General features: G+C 37.6%; 1 protein-coding gene across 3 annotated transcripts in view; it reads left to right on the forward strand.

The window, feature by feature from the left end:
- LOC147527904 (connector enhancer of kinase suppressor of ras 2-like) overlaps positions 1–15,147 on the forward strand; it is a 198,623-nt gene extending 183,476 nt beyond the window's left edge. Inside the window, exons 19-24 of one of the 3 annotated variants that reach the window (XM_086619486.1) lie at positions 168–239; positions 11,159–11,229; positions 11,963–12,066; positions 13,504–14,011; positions 14,343–14,542; positions 14,932–15,147. In XM_086619486.1, coding sequence (XP_086475612.1) covers positions 168–239; positions 11,159–11,229; positions 11,963–12,066; positions 13,504–14,011; positions 14,343–14,542; positions 14,932–15,147 — 1,171 coding nt within the window. The remainder of the gene's footprint in view (positions 1–167; positions 240–11,158; positions 11,230–11,962; positions 12,067–13,503; positions 14,012–14,342; positions 14,543–14,931) is intronic. The other 2 variants (XM_086619487.1, XM_086619488.1) reach the window with 2 other exon arrangements.
- The last annotated feature ends 7,349 nt before the right edge of the window (positions 15,148–22,496 follow it).

Raw genomic sequence — 22,496 nt, forward strand, 5'->3', positions numbered from 1 at the left:
GGATAAAATTTGGCTAATTTCATGTTTATCTTCAGAATCAAAGTTACAATAAAGATATCAGACAGTTATCTAAGTTGACAGCCCTCTGTATTGCTTTGAGTAATACACTACACAAAACTTTCTTTGGAAAGAAAAGGTACTTTTTATTCTTTGTGCTTACTTCATAGTGCCTTCAAAGCGTGCCACCCCAAAATAAAGAGCTTCTACTTTGCAACAGACTGCCTTGAAGAAATGAATAGGTAAGTTATGTTCCCTCTTTATCATGGTACTCCAACAATCGAAAATGATATTTCATCTCACATAGAAATATGCTCTTGGAGCATGATGATTGATAGTGTTCTCAGTACTTAGTCCGCTTAGTCCTCCGTTAATTTTAGGACGTACATTACGTTGTTGGCTCACTTTGCTGAAATGTTTTATCATGCTGCGTGTCACAATTGTGCAAAGAGTGTTGGGAAAGTTAGTTGTGTTGGTCTCATCTGTGTTCATTAGAATTTTTCTTTGTTAATGAGTGTAAGGTTTATCATACTTCTAACTTTTTGCTGATCAAGAAACACTAGAAATATCAATATGGGATAAATGTTTCTGGTATATAAAAACAATGCATACATACCAAAGCTCAGACTTAAGATTACACCCACATGATGGGATAAGATATTCTGAAGTCAGAATATCTACTGACAAGCCACAGAGATGACCTAAAACTAGAGAAAAGCAATTTTAAGTAATTTTTTTTACAAGAATGGGATTGAACTAATTAGATGCATTTATTTTTTGTGCCAGAATTTGGGAAAAAAACTAAAAAACTTCTCCCTCCCCCCCAAAAAAAACCACACCAAACCAAACCCACCACCATCAACAACAAAAACCAGTAGTAACTAATTTTATTCATCGCACCACTGTCCCAACAAGTAACAGAGGCTGGCAAAGTTCAATTGCTGGCTTTGCTGTTTGTTTTTTAAATGTTCTTGGATGTGCTGGGAGGGCATTCAGACCTTGACTGGACAAGGCTCTGGACAACCTGATCCAACATTAAAGCTGGCCCTGCTGCGGGTGAGGTGTGGGAACAGATGACCTCCTGAGATCTCTTCTGACCTAAATTACTCTGCACTTCTATTTCGTGATTCAGTGATGAAGGCAGAGGTTAGATAAAGGTGAGGAGGCACCTTTGATTCTCAAAGGCAGAGTCAAACGTTCTACCTCCTCCTGGTAACTTTGGTAATTTGTTTATGTAAAAAGCAAGGACACATGGGACAGCGTTACTGTTCTTGGAAGTCTTAAATCTTTCCTGGCGTAGACCACTGAAACGTTGAGATTTAGCTAGTTCTTTCTGTTCACAGACTTCGGAAGGCACAGCTACCTCAGGACACAGCTGGACTTTTTTCTTTGGAATGCTTATGTCTAAAAATTATTTTTTAATTGAGCATTTATATTCTGTGGCTTACGCGGCCCTTCAAGAAACACCATGTAGATGTATAAGTCTGGCTGTATGAAAATAGTTCAGACTAGTTCATCATTCACTAATGATGATAATGGTGATGAGGTCCAGTTCTCAGGAGTATCTCACTGTGGCTGTCATTTTTAGGATATAAATTTGCTGAAAAATACTTTTCCGATGTTGATAATGCTCTATTTTTCAGTTACATCATGTGGCTCAGATTTATTTGGTCCAAAACTGAAGGGAGGATCTTCTGCTCTCTTTAACTATGCACGGTCTCTCCCTGGATTCTAGCTGCTTGGATAGCTGTGATTTGTTGAAGTGCTATCGATCACATCTTTCTGTTATACCATAAAATGCTCTGACTCAAGGAAAACCAGGAAGTCTTGACATGCGTTCAATAAACTGCTCTTACAATATTCATTGATTTTTCTACCCTGGGGAGCCAAAGAAGCTGTCTTTATGGGAGATTACAGCCTTAATGGAGAGGAACAGCTGGAAAGGTGCCAGGATGTATTTTCGTATCATACTATCATTTCATACCATTTACTTTGGTATCTACGTGAGCCTTTTTCCTGACTTTTTGGGTCTGCTTCCCATGGGAGAAGACAAAGAGTGAACTTCCTCTTGAAGTATTTTTTTGCAGTATTTTTCCTTCAGCAATGCTGTTCCTGTAGAGTAATTGTAATTCACTCCCCAACCCAAATGATGGATTACTGTGCTACCTCTGTAAAATCCCTGGGCATCCCCTGCAGCAATTTACATGCTTCATGGAATTCCTTCTCCCACATGTCCTGTGTGAAATTTGAAATGAATAGCAAGATTCATAGATGAAAAATGCACTTAAAATACTAATTTCACAAATCTCTGTCTTCCCAGCAAATTGCTTACTATGTAGTCTGAGGAAATAGGGCAAATACTCTGTATGGTATCTCATGCTCCTGCTGTCACCGCAAAATTTAACTGGATTTTCCATGCTGACAGAAGGGTAGATCTTTCCTGCTGAAAAGTAAAATAGTTCTAATATGGAGAGGATCATAGCATGCATTTATTTATTCCCTGTGTGGTAAAAGTATACCATTTCTTCAACAGCATTTACCATCAGCTTTTGTTTTAACAGCTGTTTTGTGCAGTTTCTCACTTCGGATTCACTGTTTAATAATTTTTTTCCACTCCAGAATATTTTAATCTGCCTTTAATGCCACATTGCTGTTGAAAGAGTTGTATACCCATGGGTAGTAATTGATTTGTACCTATCAGGTAGAGTTACTCCGTTGCAGCCGAATTTTGCCTGCTGTGTTGCATGGTGCAGACAGACTCTGGTTTGCAAGATTAATGCTCATGCTGTTTTGTCACATCTTACACGAGCAGAGTTGTCTTCTTAGAAATGAATTAATAATGAAATTGATGAGCTCATCTTTCCCTTGCCACAGTCACGGGGTGCTCCAAGCTTGTTAAAGACCTTATTTCCCAGAAGTGTCTAATCTATTACCCTACCATGCATTACCTGTTTATGGCTTTAATTCATAGATTCATAGATTTCTAGGTTGGAAATACTCCTAAGGAAATCAGCATTCAATTTAATATCCAGTTGTTTTAAAATATCTCCTTTAAATAAAACTTTCATGTGATTGAAGTATATAATGCACTGCATTTATAATCTCCTTGTAGACTCCAAATAATAAATTAAAGAAAGTTCCTATTTTAGGCTGAGTAATTTGATCACATTTGAGTTGAACAGCCAGGTTAACTTTGCAATTTTTATAACCTCCATAAATCTTTTTTATTCATTCAAGAAATATAACAAATATCTGCTACCCATTGAAACAGAAGGATGTTTGATTTTTGCAGGGGCGACTTCCAATATTTTCCAAGTAAAGACCTGAAAATCTCTAACAAAATATTTCTCTTTAAAAGAAACTGTTTGAAAATTGAAGTATTCTGAATTTAAATGTCTATTGATTTTAAGCAAATTTCAGGATGTATAGCCTCTGTCTTTGTATATATGGAATATAACCAAGCAAGTTACTCAAGGCTTTCCCTAAATCATCTAGTTCATTACTAAAGTTCATTCATTTTTCTTCCTTAAATTCTGGGCATGTTAGTCTCCTTGACAGATCTTGGCCAAATCAGATGGTGGGCCAGTATTAATGCATCTTTTATAGTTTAATTTATTTTCAGTCTTCACTTACAAATAAGCTAACACCTAAGAAAACATCTTGGCAACTAAAAATTTCAGACATTCTACCCTATTAGGCATTGCTGCTCTCAAATAAGAGTTCCTGGAGAAGTGAGCAGAAGAGTAATCAGGTCAGATCTGTTTGTCCTAATTTAACAGTTCTTTAAGAGAACAGAGCGGAGTAAGTTATTAGAGAGCTCTTACTCCCCCGTCCCTTACCTGATGAAAAGCAAGGAGATCATTCTGCAGAATCTAAAAGATACTTTCCAAATAGAAATCCCTGAAACGGAGCTTCCCAATGGTGTTGTAAGTAAACATAAACAGCAGGTTTCCCCCTTCTTTATGTCCCTATAAACTCGTTTCAAATCCAGGAAAAATAGTCCGTGCCCGAGGCCGCTTCACTCCTCTAAATTATTGTTCTCACATAAACGTTCCTCAGTTGCAGCACAAGTAAAACGATTTTCTGATCAGAATTAGCTGCAGGCCCCAGCAACTGGATGAAACCAGGATGTATGTGGGAGTGAGCAGCGTGATAGTAGAGCTACACTGCCCCGTCTGGGGAAAATACTACACCAGAAAGTACTAGTGTGGAGATGTAAGTCTTCAAAATCTCCTTTTCGTGGCCAGCCACCTAACTCCTCCTTTCTACAATTTATAGACTACTTACTGTAGACTTAATACAGCTTGAGAGCCACTGGCCTGTAGCATTACAGTGAAGGAGTTCAAAGGAGTTTGCCATACACAATGGCAATTATCCGATATGCAATCCAAACTAGCATTCAGGTGTGAATTTATCCCTAATGTGGAGGAGTTAGGATTTGTATTGGCTTTCTGAACTAGTTTAAAATTACAAAATTAACTTAATCAAATTCTCCTGTAGATAATACCGTTGTGAATTGGTATAGTTCTTCTGGGAGTCAAACAGTTCAGCTGCATTTAATACAGCAGATTTTGTGATTACAGTGCTGTACCTCTCGGTAAGGAATGCACATGCATTACATTCACATATTGGGATGTTATACTGGAGGTACCAAGTTAACACTGCAAAATCAGAAGGTTTTAGTAATATAAGTAATGTAAGTAATCTAATCAGTCAGGCATTTAACAGTATTGTTTGGCCTATTTGATCAGATTTCTTTAAGAGTATGTGGAAATAGAATTACATAATTTCACAAGTTAATCATCCCATCTCTTACAAAAAAATTTCCCTCTAAACCCCAAAAAACCCCATCCATACCTTTCCTGGCCATACTAAGTTCTCTTGCTGATAAAGAATGTTTCATTTCTCCAAAGCCTTCTTTTGGGCCAATCATTGGGAGAAAGCTAGGGTAAAACCTTGAATAACTGAGTAAAATTACAGCATGCATTAAATGTAAGAAATCACGGCTTGGATTCACTTTTACGGCTTTTGATCCCTTACTTGTTCTTCCGTAAGAATGGCAGGAAGACTATCTGGAGAATACCACATTGTCACACATGCTGAAGCATACATAATGTCACGGTCAGCATTGGCAGCAGTAGTTGCATGCAGCAGTACTCACCTCAAGTGGATGCCCAGAAAGTCTGGCGAATTATCTGGAGTAATATGGTAACACCAACAGGACAAGGTTACAGTAGGGTGAAATCCAGTAGCCACGTTTGGCTAATGAAGAAAATATCTTATCAGCTTGAAACTCCAAGCTTGACATAACAATGACTGTTCCTTTTTGATTTGCCTGAGAGGTGTGAGTGCTGCCATGAGCTTGTTTGTAAACGTGTTTGAAAATCGGCAAAAAAAGATCAGTTGAGTGAGTTTTTGTGACTGTTTTGGTAGATTTCCTTAGGGTTTATCATTGGTTTTATTTGAAATTATAGTCTATTATAAAGTTATTGTCTGCATATTCTCTCTGATAAACAACTATATTTCTACAGTAAGATGATACTTCATTTATTACCAGAAGGGTAACTTATTTGCTACAGCAGTAGTGAAGTCTTTTGTCTGTCATTCATAGGAGGAAAAAAAACCCCAAAACTCAACAAACCACCAAACCAGACTTCTGACTACAAAGTCATATTTGTGCATTTGGTTGACAAAGTAAAGTTAAAAGAAAAAAAAAAAAAAAACCATATTCCCATTAAGTGCATGAAGTAGATGCATGTGCAAAGAGGGCATAAATTGCCATGGTTCACTTGTCTTAAGCTGTCTGGGGCTTTTTTCATATTTTTCCAGCCTGACAAATCCAAGAAGACAATGCATGAAACAAGATCAACAGTCATGTCAAACTATCAAATCAGAGAGTACTTACAGTTTATCCCATGAATGATTTTACTTAACGAATTCCAGCAACTGTGACAAACAAAACAGTAAGAATACAGGCTGCTGAGTGTTGATATATTTGGAGAGATGAGCTCATTGAGAAGAATCTGCCCAGTGTTATATTTCACTGTGAGACATCAGTTACATTTCTGGGCTGCTTTTGTGTTGAGAAAAATAACAGCATCATTTTAGCCATACCTATTACAGGAACCTTTATTCTGTTGAATGAATGTATTACCTATACAACCTTAGAAAATAGGAAAAATAGTGTACCTTAGGAACTAAAATGGGAAACATATTGATTTTCTAGGTGTCCACTAAGAAAGACTGGTCAGAAAGAAGCCAGTTTAACAAGTACAAAATCAATTTTAAAATACAACTCTGTATTGCAAAGAATTTTACAGTGAATTCTGGAATCCAATTATCCCACTGCTGTAAAAAAAAAAAACCTAAGGTTTTAAACAGAAATTAAATATAAATTGAACTGAATAAATTCTATGTATGAAATAGATGGTTCAAGGGAATCTATAACAGACTTCAAGATATCTTGATTAAGTCAAATTTGTCTTCCACTTTAGTTTTGTTTTTTCCTTGTAACCAAATAACCTCAAGCGTAGATGCAATCTCAAAAGCAAAGAAAGATATATTCCTGCTCTGAAATATTTATAATTCAAACCTGAGATGATACACAAGTGCAAGTATTAATTGATGAAAAGATGCATAAAGATGGGAAATATATCATTATTTACTTATTTTATGCTTTAATGCCTCAGTATTTCATTGATTTCATTTTTAAGGGAACATTTAACAGAAAGAAACAGTGAAAGTAAATTCTTTCTTGAACTTATATCTTTTCAGAATATATCCATTATTTACTTTTTCACCTGAATTAAATAGTTTCTTCTATATAGCAGTCATCTTGTATAGGCAAAAAGTGTATCCAGTGTTGAGGATATTAGCAAGTAAAACTTATCTGAACCACAGAAATGCACTACTTCCTGACCCATTCTCCATGGATTTATGGAATGGTTTTACCCCTAAAAATAACAGCCTTACATCTATGTTTTTAAAAAATGATTACCCTCTTGACTTTGGTTTTTATCTTGCTACAATAAACGTAATAGTTCTCTCAAATTTATTATAACTGAGATTGTCCAAGTTGTTTTGTTTGTTTCACTCTGGGCTGTAGAAAGGAAGAGCCAAGTGGGTGAAGTGTGATGCCACTATGAAAATTATTGTTGCCTTCAATCCCAGAACCTCACACTGACCTTGGACTGGCTCATCACCATACTTGGCAGGAGTAAATTATAGCAGGCAGTACTGCGTTTGTGCAATGAGTAATGGCATATTCTTGTTTTCAATACAGTGTGCTAGGACTGTGACGCTGTATGAAAATATTTCCCTGGTTGTTTGGTCCACTTTAACATTTCTCCAGTGTTTTTATTAAATGATCAGTAAGAGAATGTGCTCCTGACTCCCGACAACTCAGGGCATTTCAAGCATGACTCACTCTTCAGTATCAAGTTTTGATTATTGTCACAGCTACTTAGTTCATCACTGCCCTCAGTGCCTTTGGAATCATCACTTTCCAGGCCTGGAGGTAGAATCAGACTCTCAGAAGAAGCCCTGGGCTGTAATCCCCTGGTACTAACCAGAATTATCTCAGTAAATTTAACTTAACTTCCTACCATGCAGCTCTATTTTATCCCAAAGCAATGACAACAGTTCCTGTTTGTAACCAACAGAATTAATTAAAGCCAAGTCCGACTTATTTAGAATTTAAACCATTGAAACAAAGTACAAAACTTACTTCTGTATTTACGTGACTTGACTTGAGGCTTAGCTTTCCCTGCAATTGGTTCACTAAGGCAAAGGCAATAAAAAATTGTTAATACGCTTCTTGGACCCCTGTAAGTTAAAATGTACCTCAGTAAGAGAGACATTATATCTTAGGGAGATGTTGTACAATATTGAAGGTAAAATGTTGTGGCAAAGTATCCTTGGGACATTGAGTATGGCTCCATGTCATCACAACTCGTTTCCATCTGGAATGCAAACCCTTTGCTTTCTTGAGTGGCCTAGACTCAAACTTAGTGAAATGTGCTGCTTAGGTGGTTTAATTATCAAAAGAGAAGAGTTGTTGAAATTATCACAGAAAAAAAGATAGGGTTTAGAGGGGGAAAGAGGAGCCCAACTTTCTCCCTCAGGAGGCCAAGGCACAGATGTACATGTAAGATCGCTATACATGTACCTGCCGGAAAATCTCATGCTTTTTTGTGGTCATGGGAAATTCAAAGGGCTATTAGGGAAACAGCTATATAAATCAAATCACACAAACAATCTCCTGTTGCTTTTTTTTTTTTTTTTTCACTATAGCTTCTTGTCGGGTGTAGCATGTAGTCTTGCATTGCATGACCTTCAGTTGAACATGCAGTCATCTATCCTTAGAGAGTCCAATTCTAACACATCCTCTTGTTGCCTCTCTGAAACCTGATGTTTGCCTACAAGGCATTGAAAGCAGAGTTGAGAACCAAGAGGCTGTGTTTTCAAGCCTTCCACAGATAACTTTTTATAACCTTGACTCTCTGTTTTCTTAAAGACGAAAGTAGTTTGCTCATCAAGTAAAGTCATCAAGTTTACGTAGTGTTCCTTTTGAACTGAGTTTGCATTTCCGTGGGGGAAAAAAAAAAAAAAACAACTGCAAGAAAAGGATCTGTAATCTCAGCACTTCTATAACTCCTGATTAACCTCAAAAACATTCACTCATGTTTTTTCAAAAACACAAAAACTAAAATTGAGATTCTTTTTCTTTTATCAGAAGTGATTTTATCATTATAAGCCACTGAATGTCATCAGATAACACTTTTTATTTTCTTGACAAAGAGCTAACTCTAGATTGTGGTGAAGTAAGAAAGTACTTGTAACTATAGCTGGGGATCCTCTTGCCCGTTGTAAGAGAAAAATCCGAGCAGTCTTAGAGAAGGAAGATTATCTTCTGCTAATTCCAGGTTTGGACATTGAGGCCATATAAATAATGCTGATACTCCGTGTATGCTGGGAATATCCGTGTTCTCTTGAAGGTTAATATTAACTCTGACTGCTATCTATATATCCTTCCAAGATTTGAAGCCCTCAAATTAAGAATAAGCAACAAGATGAATTTGCTAAGAAATTTAAGACACTATAAATTTCCACGCACTGACCACCAAAGTGGCTGAGTCTGTTTTAACTTCAAAAATGGCAACGAGTCCTAATTTATCACTGGTGCTTAAGCAGAACTTTAGTTGAAGTCGCTGAGGCATTCTGTTTAATTGCCAAAGGCATATGGTAAAGTATGACTAAAACTATTTTGCTCCAATGCTAATGAGTTTAGAAATTCAGGAACAACTATTGAAAAAATAGTGAACACAAATGCTTAATAATGAGCAAGGATATGATGTCATTTCAATTACTGCAATAAAGAATACGCCTTTCAAGAGAAGCAAATGTCAAGTGATCAGCATGCCATTTGTTGAATGAAATTATACTGGTGAGTACTGTGGAAAATAAGCTTTTCAGTGAACCTGTTAATCCATTTGAAATCTACTTCCTTCATGAGAAAGATGAGTTATTGACATGTGGATGCAAACGGCATCTCCGTGAGCAGTCCTAACCGTGCAGATGACATTTGTGAAAGCGAATCATCATTTACGTTTTTATTTCCAATTTGCCGACTTCTGTTTCAGTACTGAAAGGCCAAGCAATATTATTGTACAATTCTTTACATTTTCATAATCTTGCAAGTAAATTAAACCCTTTAACAATTCCCTGTGAGTAAGAAGGAAGTGTTGTTGTCCCCTTTGGATACTTGTGAAAGTCATGAGTTGGGCAGAAGGGTTTGCTGAGGGCCCTGCGGTGAGTCAGTGCTATGTCCAATATCACAGACTGAGATCACGGCTCTGAGCAGCAGCGGAGCATTGCTTAGACCCGGAGATCGATGCACGCTCAACTGGGTGCTATTTTTAGTGCAGACTTCACTCTTTCATCCTTTTCTGCCTCCTTGCTGTGTATGCCATCTTCCACATACTATTCTATCAGACCAACAATACATTCACATATGTCCTTACGAGCTTTTTTCTGTTCCAGTACAAGTGCGAAAGAATTACACGGAACAGTTTTCTTGTTTTAATCTGCAAGACACTTGTCCTTATGATACAGTATGTATTGTTTACTAATGTCCTTCTTGAAGACTTTGAAAGATGTTTCTGTCACGATATGATTCATTAACCAAGAACACAATTATTAACAAATGTTATGTTGCAACATTAAAAAAGAAGAAAGAGCTGCTTCTGGAAAACGTGCAATTTACTAGGAAATTAATGATACAGTAAATAATTTAGTCACTGAGTGAGGGAGTACTTAAGAATGCATTTAATTTACCAAGTCTTGTTTTAGAAACCTAAGATTCTGTATTAAAAAAAAAAAAAACAAAGGAAAATAATTTTGATATCACAGCTAAACAAGCCTAAACATTTATATCACCAGCATCGTGTCTAGACTAGCAAATAACCAGTGGAATACTGCCCTAGTCTGTTTTTGTTTTTTCAGTATGCAAATTTAATACCACTTTTTTCCTAAAACAGGTTTTCTTACAATTATTATCAAAACTATTTTATAGTATTCTGGCAATTCGGTCAAGTTCTTGGAATTAATAGAAGTAACAATCAGAATAAATGCTGTATGCCCTTCTACACGATGTCTCTGGAAACCATTCCACACAAGTTGGCAGATGCAGCTTAGAGAGGATTTGATTCTGCTTAAGGTGGAGATAGAGCTGGATGTTCTCTGGTCTATGCAGACGATTCTAGAAATTAACTTTAGTCGTTGTCAAAGTTAGCATATTAGTATGTACGCTTTGCATTTTCTTGATGGCATAAGGAAGATCAATATCATGATGCTTCAGTTTTCTAGGCAGCAGAATAAAATGCAATGAGTCTGATAACCCATTAGGCAAACATCCTCCAGCAGATGTGAACAGAAGTCCAGAACTACATCTGCCTTGTACATGAACTGGAACATCCTTCACTTAAAATTATTAACCACTGGACACATCTGAATCATCATTTGAACAGCCTGAACAGTGTTCAATTTTTGACTAAGCGTTGTCTCTGACTTTTCCAAATGTAAAGAACGTGTATGCCCTCCAATTTACACTAGATGTTCCTTTTAAGTGTATCTCTTCCTCATTTTTTTATTGTTCTATTAGATGGATGAATCGTTTGGGTCTCGCAGCAATTGGTTACACACCTGACGACAAGGATATTCATCCAGATGAAGGTAATCCTTCAGAGATTATAATTAGGAGAAATCAGCAGAGAGCACAAATCTGTTCATTATTTGAACAAAGCTGGAGATGTCATAACTGACTTCTTTATTAACATATGTGCCATACATTTTAAAATATCAACTTTCATAAGAATCCTTATCCTTGAAGAACCATGTTTATTGGTGCCACCACCAAAGAAAATGAAATCCTGAGTAATGCTTTTAATAAATATTTAAAACAAATGGTAAAGAGAATGCAAGGTTCAGGGTGAGGTATGACCTCCCAGATCACAGCCACAGATGTGCTTGTCACCCCAGAGCATGTGAAGACATCACCAACACCGTTCAGTATGTGCTCTAGGACTGGTTTTGCATGTCCTGAGCTCGGATGTCAGCCTTGCATTTTCCACTACCATAGCTGAATTAAGTGTTGAGGCTTAGCCCTACTTTGGCATCTAGAAGGAAGTTTCTCTTTGAAAGTCTGTGACCAGAAGCTGTTTTTTCTGTACAGTGGGAGTTAAGTGCCCACTCTGCTTTCTGTAACGCTCTCCTAAAGCATTTGAAGGTGGTTCTACATACGTGTGTATCTCAGGTTCCAGACATTTTCACAAGTCCGTTCCTTAGTGACTGCCAAGCCACCTAGGTGACTGTGAAATGTTCACCTTTGCATGCTAATGGTATTTTTAAAATGTGGGACCCACTTTCTTGTGGAAAAGCACGAGTGAAGCCCGGACTGCTTTGTTAGCAGATTACTGGAGTGAGAGTGACCAGGATGACATCGAGGGCTCTTTAACCCTGAAGCAGGACGGCTCCTCGACACTGTGCGACTCCTATCATCGAACACCCTCAGTGAGTTATAAACATTGCATTTGGCAGCAGGTCACCAAAAAATATCTGTGTGCCTTGATTTGCATTTTCCTTGATTGTTTGGAATATTTAATTACCATGAAGGCAGAACAAAGATGTATCTCATTGTAAGAATGAAATTACTGGTGTTTCTCATGAGCAAGGACCTGAATGTTTCCACAGCAAGCCAATTACAAAAGGAGGAGAGGTAACTGTCTCCTTGCACAGATGTGTCACCAGACTGTAAATATGACACGTTTTGTAGGATTTGGGAGACTACACCTGATAATACGAACAGAATACTCAAATGTTGATTTTACTGCAGAATATGAAAAGAAGGTGGTGGACGGGATAGTTTGTATTCACTGAGACTGCTTTTCAAGTATGGATATTGGATACTGGATGCTAGAGATTAATTTCAGATCACATTCATGCAGTATTCATGTTCTAGTGCAAACACTTTTTTTAGGAACATATCTATAGAGGCAAGGGGTTCTTTACAATACAACACATTGAGTACAATAGCATAGTAGTGACAGTATTTTCTGTTAGTGTCATAATATGTTGAGTAGCTGATAAAAGCACTTCTAATATTGTGTACGGGTAGACTTTGATAACTGAAGGGAAAAAAATAGATGAAGAGGCTCTAGTAGCAAATAAGAACATCTCTATTATACAGAACATAGGCTGTGATGATTATTCTATGTTTCTAAGCACAGATAGGACTGTTTTCTATTTTTCTTTCAGATTTTTCTTCAGCGTGAATGACACGATCCTCACACAGCCAGAACCAAAGAAAGAGTGACTGAGGCAACAGCATCACATGGGTGAAGTTCAGACTGGTTTTCACCCATGTGATGCTGTTTTATCACCTGGGATACAGGTTAAGCCCCTCCCTTTCTGTTTTTCCACTTTTTTGCCTTTCTCTTTGTTTTTGACTTAAAATTATACATGGACCCAGCAGAATTAATTAACATAATTCAAGAAGTTCAGCAGTCCACCAAAATTCAAAAATCTTTTTGGATGCTGAAGTTTTTTTCTTCTGTTTGGCTGGATACTTATCCCCTAAAAAAAAGAAAGGAAATCCAATTATTGTTTCTTTTGGGGACTTTCATGTCTTCACAGCACACTGCTGGACTGAGTGCACACTGGAGAGGTCTTCAGGAAAACTGGACCAGTATTATACTGTTCTTTCCAGCAGGTTGCTCATGGGCAGAGAATGTGCAAAACAAGAATAAGGGAGTGGTTAAAACACAGCACTGTTATACAAGTTCTCACTGCTAATTACGTTCTGTTTACAGAGTTTCATATTATGACATATCAAAACACACACATCAATCCATTTAATAGTATATATCATACAGTATTCTGCGCTGTAGTAATTTTCTTGGGTCTGTTCAAAACGTTGTCTTATAGGCAGGTGCTTTTGTATCTTTTCAGGTGAATTCTTCAAGTCCATTCCCCGAAGCCAAACACGGTCGACACTTTTCAAGTGAATCAACATATTCTCATTCTTCCGCTGAGGATTCTCGACAAGAGGTAGCAGGAAGCACACACTCGTCAGGATGCAGACCTCCCTACCGAGAAAGACGCTCGTGGCAGGATCTGATAGAGACTCCGTTAACCAGCTCAGGGCTCCATTTTCTTCAGACTGTTCCTCCTGATGCAGAGTACACGAGTGGCCGGCCCGGAATGTCACCGGACAGACGAAGACAAGCAACGCTGCCAGTACAAAGACGTCATAATTATGAGCAGGATGGGCCTTTCCCTTTGGTGGAATGTCAAAGGGGACATAGCTCTCATGGCAGGCCACAGAAGCAACGTAGCCAAAGCCTTCCCCGAAACAGGGATGTCAGGGGTAAGGGGCGTGTAAAGTCCATAGAAGGAACAGATGACAAGCTAGAAGAAAAAGTTCCTTTTAGAAGGCATAATAGTTTCTGTGCAGAAGGTAAGCTTTTGGAGATGTTCTGATCTTTACTGCCACTGAAAGCCAGGGCAATGCTGCCATTCTTCTCAGCCAGGTTTTTGGGGTTGCGCTGTTATATGCTGGCAAACTCTTCAGTCACTACACAGGAGCTTGTACTTGAAGTGCTTGGATGTAGTGCTAAGAATATAGCTTTGGAGCTGACCAAAATGTTCTTGTTTCATCAAAGCAAAAACTGGAAGACTGTGTTATAGGGTTATTTTACACATGAATTTGCAGTATTGCTTGCTGGTTTTAGAGACTTCGTCTGAATGATTAGATTTGTTGTTAGGTTTCTTCATCTATTTCCTTTCAGAAAACGTAAAAGAAATTGGAGAAAACACAGATGGTCTGCAAGAGCTATACAAATCTCTGGAACAAGCCAGTTTGTCAGCTTTCGGAGAGCAGCGTCCTTCCACCAAGCAGGAGTTCCGCAAGTCTTTCGTAAAGCGATGTAACGATCCAGTTATCAATGAAAAGCTTCACCACATCAGAGTTCTCAAGAGCACTTTAAAAGTAAGGTTTTATCATTAATTTGCGTATAAGCAATATAAACTAGTAGAATTCTAATCTCTTAACGTTTTCCATGGATAAGGCTTTCTTTGCACCTTTAGAATTAAGTTCCAAAGAAACTAAAAATACTTGAAAGTAAATATGTTCCAGCTTAAGGGAAAAAAAAAATAACTATTTGTCACTCTTTATAGGCATGTTGTAGAAAGTGCCAAGAACTGAGTTGTCAAACAGTTTAAGCTGTAATAGTTCCTGAATATACGTAAAGATTTAAGCGTTCATAGTAGTTTCCCTAGCACTTTGCATTCAAATGAAAGAAGAAATGAAGTGCTGAAATACAAAATGTGGCATAAATATCGTTTTGACGTGTACCGTGTCTTTCTGGAACTTCACAGGCGAAGGAAGGGGACCTCACAGTTATCAACAGCCTTCTGGATGATCCCAACTTAACATCAAAGAAGTTTAAAGACTGGAAACTAAAGAACTATGAGTTTTTCCTGGACATTTGTGAGTACAGTGCAGCTGTGAAATCCCAAAACGGAGCCTCTGAACTTGCAACCTCAGCACCGATGCTGACACACACACACTCATTCATTGAAACTCATGTGTGACAGGACTCATATCCTGAATAATTGCTGGGTGCCATGAAAAATTGAGTAAGACAAACACTGTAATATTTATTGATAATGTACTCAGCAGTACTGTAAATAAGTTGGATAAGAGAATAGCGCCACAGGATGCCTACTACATTGCATGATGAGACAATAATATTCTTTATGAATTTTTTTGTTTGCTGTTATCAACTGACGTCCGTATCAAGCTCTGCATTAGAAAGAAGCAGTGCCGAAGTGCAACTGAAAATAAATACCAGTATATTTAAAGTACTGTACTAAAACTAAGCTTATAGTATGAGCTCCTACAATCATTTTATATATTTAGATATATATGAAGACATATCTATGTATATAAAATGTAACACGGTAGTTGACATTAAACTTTTAAAAATGCCCTAGAGTTCACATTTTCACACACTTTTTCTCGAGAAAAACATAAAATGAAACTAGAAATACATTGGCCACTCTTAGAGATGAACGTTTATTTTTGCAACATTTCCAGGTAGTGACCATCTTTGCAAATAAAAGGACAGAGTTATTAAAATGTAAACTCGATCCCTATAGTGTGCCTTAAAATGTACACTGTACATCTAGCAAATAGATCCCAATCTGGCCCTATGGGCATACTGTACACGCCATTTAGATACTGTGTTTGTAACATACTGTGCCTGCCTTGAAAATGAATGAATATAAGCAAGCAGGTATGGCACAGAGGTTAAGATACGAGTAGAACAATGTTGGTTGTTCACTAATGCTGCAACTTAAACTGATTTTAGTATAATTTGAAGTATTTCATGGTGAAAGAAAAACATCTGCGCTGAATATGGTACATATTGCAGGTTTTCATAGTTTCTTCACTGTGAATTTAAGTGACACATGACTGTGAGTCACAAAATTAAAAAAAAAGCATGCTTCAAGGATGAGAAGTTTAAAAAAAATCCTGAACTCGTCAATTAAATTCTGTAATAGACTGACATCTAGAGCTGAGTAAATTATTCGAAATTATGTAATGTCTGGCAATAATTTTTAACTGTTAGTAGTACATTAGCAAGTGGGTGAAGTTATTCAATACATCATTTGAAAACCAATCTGTATTGATTGGTTTGGGAAGACACACAAGTCACATAGTGTATTTCACTTCCTTGCCTGGCTGAGAATGATTTCTAAGAATCAGATTTTGGAGAAAATACTTGTATTCTTGGGGAAAAAAAAAAAAAATAGAAGAGATTGCTCTCAATGCTACTGAACATAAATTTCAGACACCTGTTCACAATTTTCTTTGACTAAGCTTGCTAGAATATTTCTAGAAAGCAGAACAAAGGGAATGTGAATACAGTTGATGTCATTTCACTTCAACACAGATAATTTTTTCACAGATAAACCTAGTTGTCTCTTTTACATCAAGAGCTCTAAAATTCATATCGTTCAACGTAATATAAGAAAAAATGTTATCTCAATTAGGTCCGTAGTATCCCAGAAGAGATTTAAATAGTCACAAGGCCAAAACTGGGTGGTCTTCTCCACAGGCTGCAGGGGAATGTCTACTCCAGCGCTGGGACCACCTTGTCCCCTTTCTCCTTTACAGGCATTGATGTATACAAAGTTGTTTCTCTTACACTTTTCTCACTCCTCTCTCCAACTGCTCTGCAGTGTTTTTACCCTTTCTTAACTAAGTTATCCCAGGGGCCCCACCAGTCTCCTTGATGGGCTCAGTTTGGCCGGCAGCAAGTCTGTTTTGGAGCCAGCTGGAACTGGCTGTGTCCAACATGGGAGCAGCCCCCGTCTTTTCTCAGAGAGGCCACCCCTGCAGCCCCCCTGCTACCAAAACCTTGCCCTGTAACCCCATGTGGCAGCTGAAGAAACACAATTCAGATTTGTTTTTTACTCTCATTTGCACTGGGATTTATTTGAACCCCAGTAGATGCAGTGATTAAACGAGTAATAGTCTATAACAATACGAGATGCTATTAGCACAGAAGTACTACTGACAGCTGGTTTGAGTTCTTTGCATCACACAGCAACATTGCAACAAAGGCATAACAACATTTGGGTAGAACATACAACACGAAGGCATATTTGCCCGGCTTCAACAAAGTAATCAGCTCTGCTTAAGAATCACTGAAGGCAAAAGCTCCCTAAGTTGGAGCTTTATTATATTTCCATTGAAATAAATAGCAAAACTCCAGTGACTGCAGAGGAGCGGGACCACGTTGTATATGTTTTGCTTGAATATTAAACACACACTTCACCCTCTGTCAAAGCACCTGAGGTAGTAAAAAAGATACAGGAAATATAGAACAACAATTTGCCACTGCAGGTTTCACCAATATTGGAGTTGCAGTATTCATGCAAAACATGGAAATAAATTGAAATGCATTTACTATCTGAACACTGTAGTTACTTAACAACTGAATAGCAGAAGCACAGAGAGAATTTGCCTAGCTTTTCATATCAGATCCCTAAAAGTTATATGTTTCACTATTTTTTAATACTAGCCTTCGTGCAACGTGGGAGAAATATGATGCAGTAAAGCAAGAAACGGGGTAAATTCTAGAATCCATTTAGAAACCAATTCATAATGTGTGTGCAAGCAGTGATAGATGGTGACAGAATTAGTTAAATGGATTGAATTTCTGTATTCATACAGAAATTTAAACATGCCTTTCGTTTCAAACCCAAAAGATGGTTTGTGCTTTCATAATGAAAAGATCTATATGATTTTAAAATAGCTTTCAAAAGAGATTTCAGATGCCACTGTATTTTATCTCAAGACAGAAATGACAATTGTCTGCTGAGCATATTCAGTGAAGTCTCTAGTCAATAACGAAACAAGCTATTTCTCTTCTAAAATGCTATTTATAGATGCATCTGAAACTTACAGACACCATTAGGAAAACATATTTCTCAAAAATAACTGAAATAATAAGGAAAACAGACAATCTCGATTTTCATTTCGAAGATGCAAAAAAACCCCAGATTTCCGAAATACGAGTAGATGAGATAAAAAAAGTTGAGAGATCACACTTTTGCTCAGCTTATCTTTAAAATCTTGCAGTGTCATGAGTTCATCTTTTCTGAAATTCTTGGAGCCATAAGTCTGTATTCTGCTCTTGGAGACAACTTCTCATCAACTATGATTTGCACTGCACAGTCAAGACAAATTATCCAAGAGATTCACAAAGTGAACTGAGATATGCTGGAGACATTTCCTATCATGGGGTTAAGATTAACTGGGAGAAAAGATTGAAATGTTTGTCTAACATTGCTTACGCCTTAGAGCAAGCAAAATCTAATCGTTAAATTAAGCAGTACAAAGACTTTATTCTTTCACAAACATCAGCTGGCATTTGAAAGTCATTTCACAGGAATTTTGTCAGATTTCTTGCATGCACAAAAAAAACCCCAACACACTAGTGGTACTTAAGACCAAGGTGATATATCTGGGGGCTGTTTATGTCCTGGTAAGCTTTGGCTGTTGGCCCCTTGAGGTGGGACAGCTCTGCCAGGCAGAGCTATTTCGTGACATTTCACTAAGGGTTTGGACAAACTCTTCATGCAATTGGGGCCAAAGTTGTTTAAACAACGCTTGGCTAAGGCAAGGTACAGCACAACTCGTCAGCAAAACTTAATCCCCATCTGCAATGCCTGTCAGCTACCCCCAAAACTGCAATGCAAAGGATGCCTACCATACCATTTTAGTTACGGTTTAAACAATAAATCTGTTGGCATAAGCAAATCTTGTCTCTCTACAGAGACCCTGACTACTGTCTCAGGACACAGTCCTGGAGAGATTCCTTAAGAAAGTGTCTTGGTTTCGTCAGGTCTGTTTGTTTACTGGGCCTCAGCCCTGAAAATACTATTTATTCATAGATTCATAGATTTCTAGGTTGGAAAAGACCTTAGAGATCATCGAGTCCAACCATCAAGTTATAGTACCACTCAAGTTCCTGTAGCGTAACGTTAGGGAAATAAGTAGCAACTTGGTCTCATAAAGGACTTTTAACTTCTCCTTAGTTTTCACAATAGGGAAATTGTGCATTTCTGGGCAAGACAGAAGGGCACAGGTTGTAGCAATGCCTTTTTGCTTGGAGTGTAGGTTTGTAGATTTTCCACATACCACATGCCTTAGACCACTGAGCTTAAAATCTCATCAGACACAATACACCATCTTCCCTGTTGCCAAATGATGCTTATTTACCACTACTACAAAAAAATGGGTAATAACAGGAAAGACTGAAGAAGCAATATTAGCTAATTAATTATATATTAAGTAATAAAAAGTTATTTTTCTTCTAGAATATTTCCCTCATTAAAGCTAAGGTTCAGAGTAGCTTTTTCAGGCAAGCTACTGTGGGGATAGGTTCCCCATCTCCTCTTTCCCAGACGAATTCACACCGTGTGACTGAGGCTCTTAATGAATGTTAACTGGACATGGGTCTGAAAGTCAAACCTGCGCTTATCGTAGAATCACAGAATTGTTTAGGCTGGAAAAGGCTTTTAAGATCATCAAGTCCAACCATTAACCCAGCACTGCCTAGTCCACCACTAAATCATGCCCTTAAGCACCATATTTATGTGTCTTTTAAATACCTCCAGGGATGGTGACTCCACCACTTCCCTGGGCAGCCTGTTCCAATGCTCGACAACCCTTTCAGTGAATGGAAAATACATTGTTATTTAAATAGAAACTAGTAAATTGTATTTTCCTAGTTGATTTTAAAAAATTATATTTTTTTTACTCCCATCATGTGTAAGCATAACGTCGTACTTCTGATCAGTTCCATTCACTAATGTGTGGGCAGGTGACTCTCTACTCTTGATATAACTAATCGATGAAGAAGTATTTTTTCAAAGCTTAGTTTCTGTGTTTTATGGTTTATACCATACTTCCACATTCAGAAGGAGGATTACAAACAATATTGTTAAAGATTTTATCAGTTTTTGAGATAGCTGATATACTACTGGGATCTACTCTTAATAAAAGCATTAAAAAAAATCAGACAGATACTGCCTGTCGTTATCTTCAGGAAAAGAACAGTATCCATTCTTAATGCAGGCCAGGCAGTTTATTTTTGTCAGACACAAACAAGTATTAAAAGTGACAATTAGCAGCTTTGCTGTATGCATTGATGCCACTGTATGAGTAGCATTTGAAAGAAAGCAATGTTGTAAAAATGATAAAACACGTCGACAAACTTGCTTCACCAGCCAGGCCTCTAGCTTCTGTCCTCACGTTTCTAGAATATTGTTCATTCTCAGGCGTTGGTGAGGGTGTCGTTACAGATCTTTTTACTAACTGTAAATGCATCTGTCTGAATGCTGCAGATTAAATAAGGACGCCACATTACACATATTGAGTCTACTGCATTTTTTTTCACTAGCAACCACGAAGCAAATATTTCTTAACAAATCTTGTTCACTGGTCAAAATACCAGTAAGACCCTGCTACCAGTTAAGTCTTCTGTTTTACTGAGAAACAAGGATTTCAGCTTAAAAATCTGAAAAGAAAACAGGTTAGGATGTAAGAGAAATGCACTAGTATTAATAAACTTTTTACATTTGACACATACTGTATTACAAAGAAAACTATCCTTGTAAGACCATTAATTGCTGGGCCATAGGTGACTTCTGTCTAGTTTACTGAAGTAGCTAATAAATCTTGTATAGAGAGCCTTTTTTAGATAACGCTTACATGTATGAAAAATGTATGACACCCTTGTACTATGGCTTGCACTTTACTTGCATTAAACTGTGAAGTAGGCTGTAGTAATGTCTTTGTATATTCAGGGGTTGAAATACCAAAGCACTGGAGTGCCGTACTGCTGGTGTTCAACCTGTACTGTTAATTAAATCTGAACATGCTGACAACACGTAGTTTGAAAACCCCACTGACTTCAAATCTTTAGCAAATAACGCTCTGGGGTCTCCATGGTCTTTGTTTCTTTGTAAATATAAACATTCTTACTGTTTCTGTAGCAATAGGAGGTTACAAACCAAACTCTCACTAGGACTGTTTTCAATAACGAAAAAAAATCTATAGCGCCTTGTATAAAAATCATGGAGACTCCATGACCTGTGGGCATTTTTTGTTTACAAGCAGTATGTATATATGTATTAGAGGCAGAACTGTTATTTATCACAAAGTTATGTTGTGGTTGATTCTTTCTAAAATAAATATATGTTTTCGGTCATGACGAAAAGTAAGTATTTTAGAGCCATCCTGAAAAGTTTGAAGTGTCAGAGCTTCAAGCACTAGTAAATCTTCCATGTTTCAGCCTTGTTTTCCAACCAGCTGAGAAGTGAACTGAGAGGTAATGGCAAACCATTACCAAAGCCAGGGAAGATGCCCGAGTTCTACCACGAGCATTCTGCAACTTTTCTCTAATCACCATCTCGCTTAAGCGCTTTTATGAACAGATGCTCTACCGGCTCCGGAGTCCAGTCCCTCAGCTCGTTGATGCTTCGGTGAGAGAAAATTAACTGACTGATACAGGTAAAACGAGGTTTCAACCCCTGGATAATACAGTATTTCTTCAGTTTCACAACAGTATTTTTAATTTTGTACTCGTCTATGTTGAGAGATGACCCAATAGTTTATATAGGCAATGGAATTAGGTTTCTTTTTTCCCTCTTTCCAGATGAGTTCTGTGTGAATTACTGTATCCAGCTGCGTTTTTTCTATCACAGATTAACTTGTTAACTTTTTGTGTGTCTACAATGAAAATTTATGAATGGAAAACTTCACTGTGTGTTGCTCACTGGGCATATACCTCATGGTACATTGCACAGACGTGTAAGTTGTAAGTTGCACTGCAACATTAAAAAAGGAACATATTGCTCTTTTTTCAAAGATATTAACTTATTTAAGAGATATAGTCTGTACATTATTAAAAAGAACATTTATTCTTCCTAAATTCAAACAAAGCTTTTGTTTTGGGGAAAAAAAAAAAAATAAAAGTTGTAAACTTCAGTTGTAAATTTGGACTTCAATAAACGAATTATCTGCACTTAAATGTTGTGTCTTGTGTGTTTGCGTGTTCTCCAACACCTGTAGCTAAGATCAGCCCCAGTCCAGCACCAGTCCCGGGCAGATTACCTTGGACTGCCCGTGTTCCCACGCCGCTGGAACAGCTGGAGCTGTGGCTGCTCAGCAGGAACAGCCCTCAGATAACTGTTCTGGCTGTTTCCTTGGAAGCAAACGCAGCTTACGCGTTTTTTTCTCTCCGTTTCGTGTTTTTAAAGGGGGACATTTGGCATTCGCGCTTTTCTGACTGAAAATGTAATCCGTGATCTTCTATTCGGGAGTGGCTGTTGGGAGGGGAACATTTTGTAGGAGCTAAATGGGA

The sequence above is a fragment of the Tauraco erythrolophus genome, chromosome 13 (assembly GCF_009769465.1).
Source record: "Tauraco erythrolophus isolate bTauEry1 chromosome 13, bTauEry1.pri, whole genome shotgun sequence".
Classification (NCBI taxonomy): domain Eukaryota; kingdom Metazoa; phylum Chordata; class Aves; order Musophagiformes; family Musophagidae; genus Tauraco; species Tauraco erythrolophus.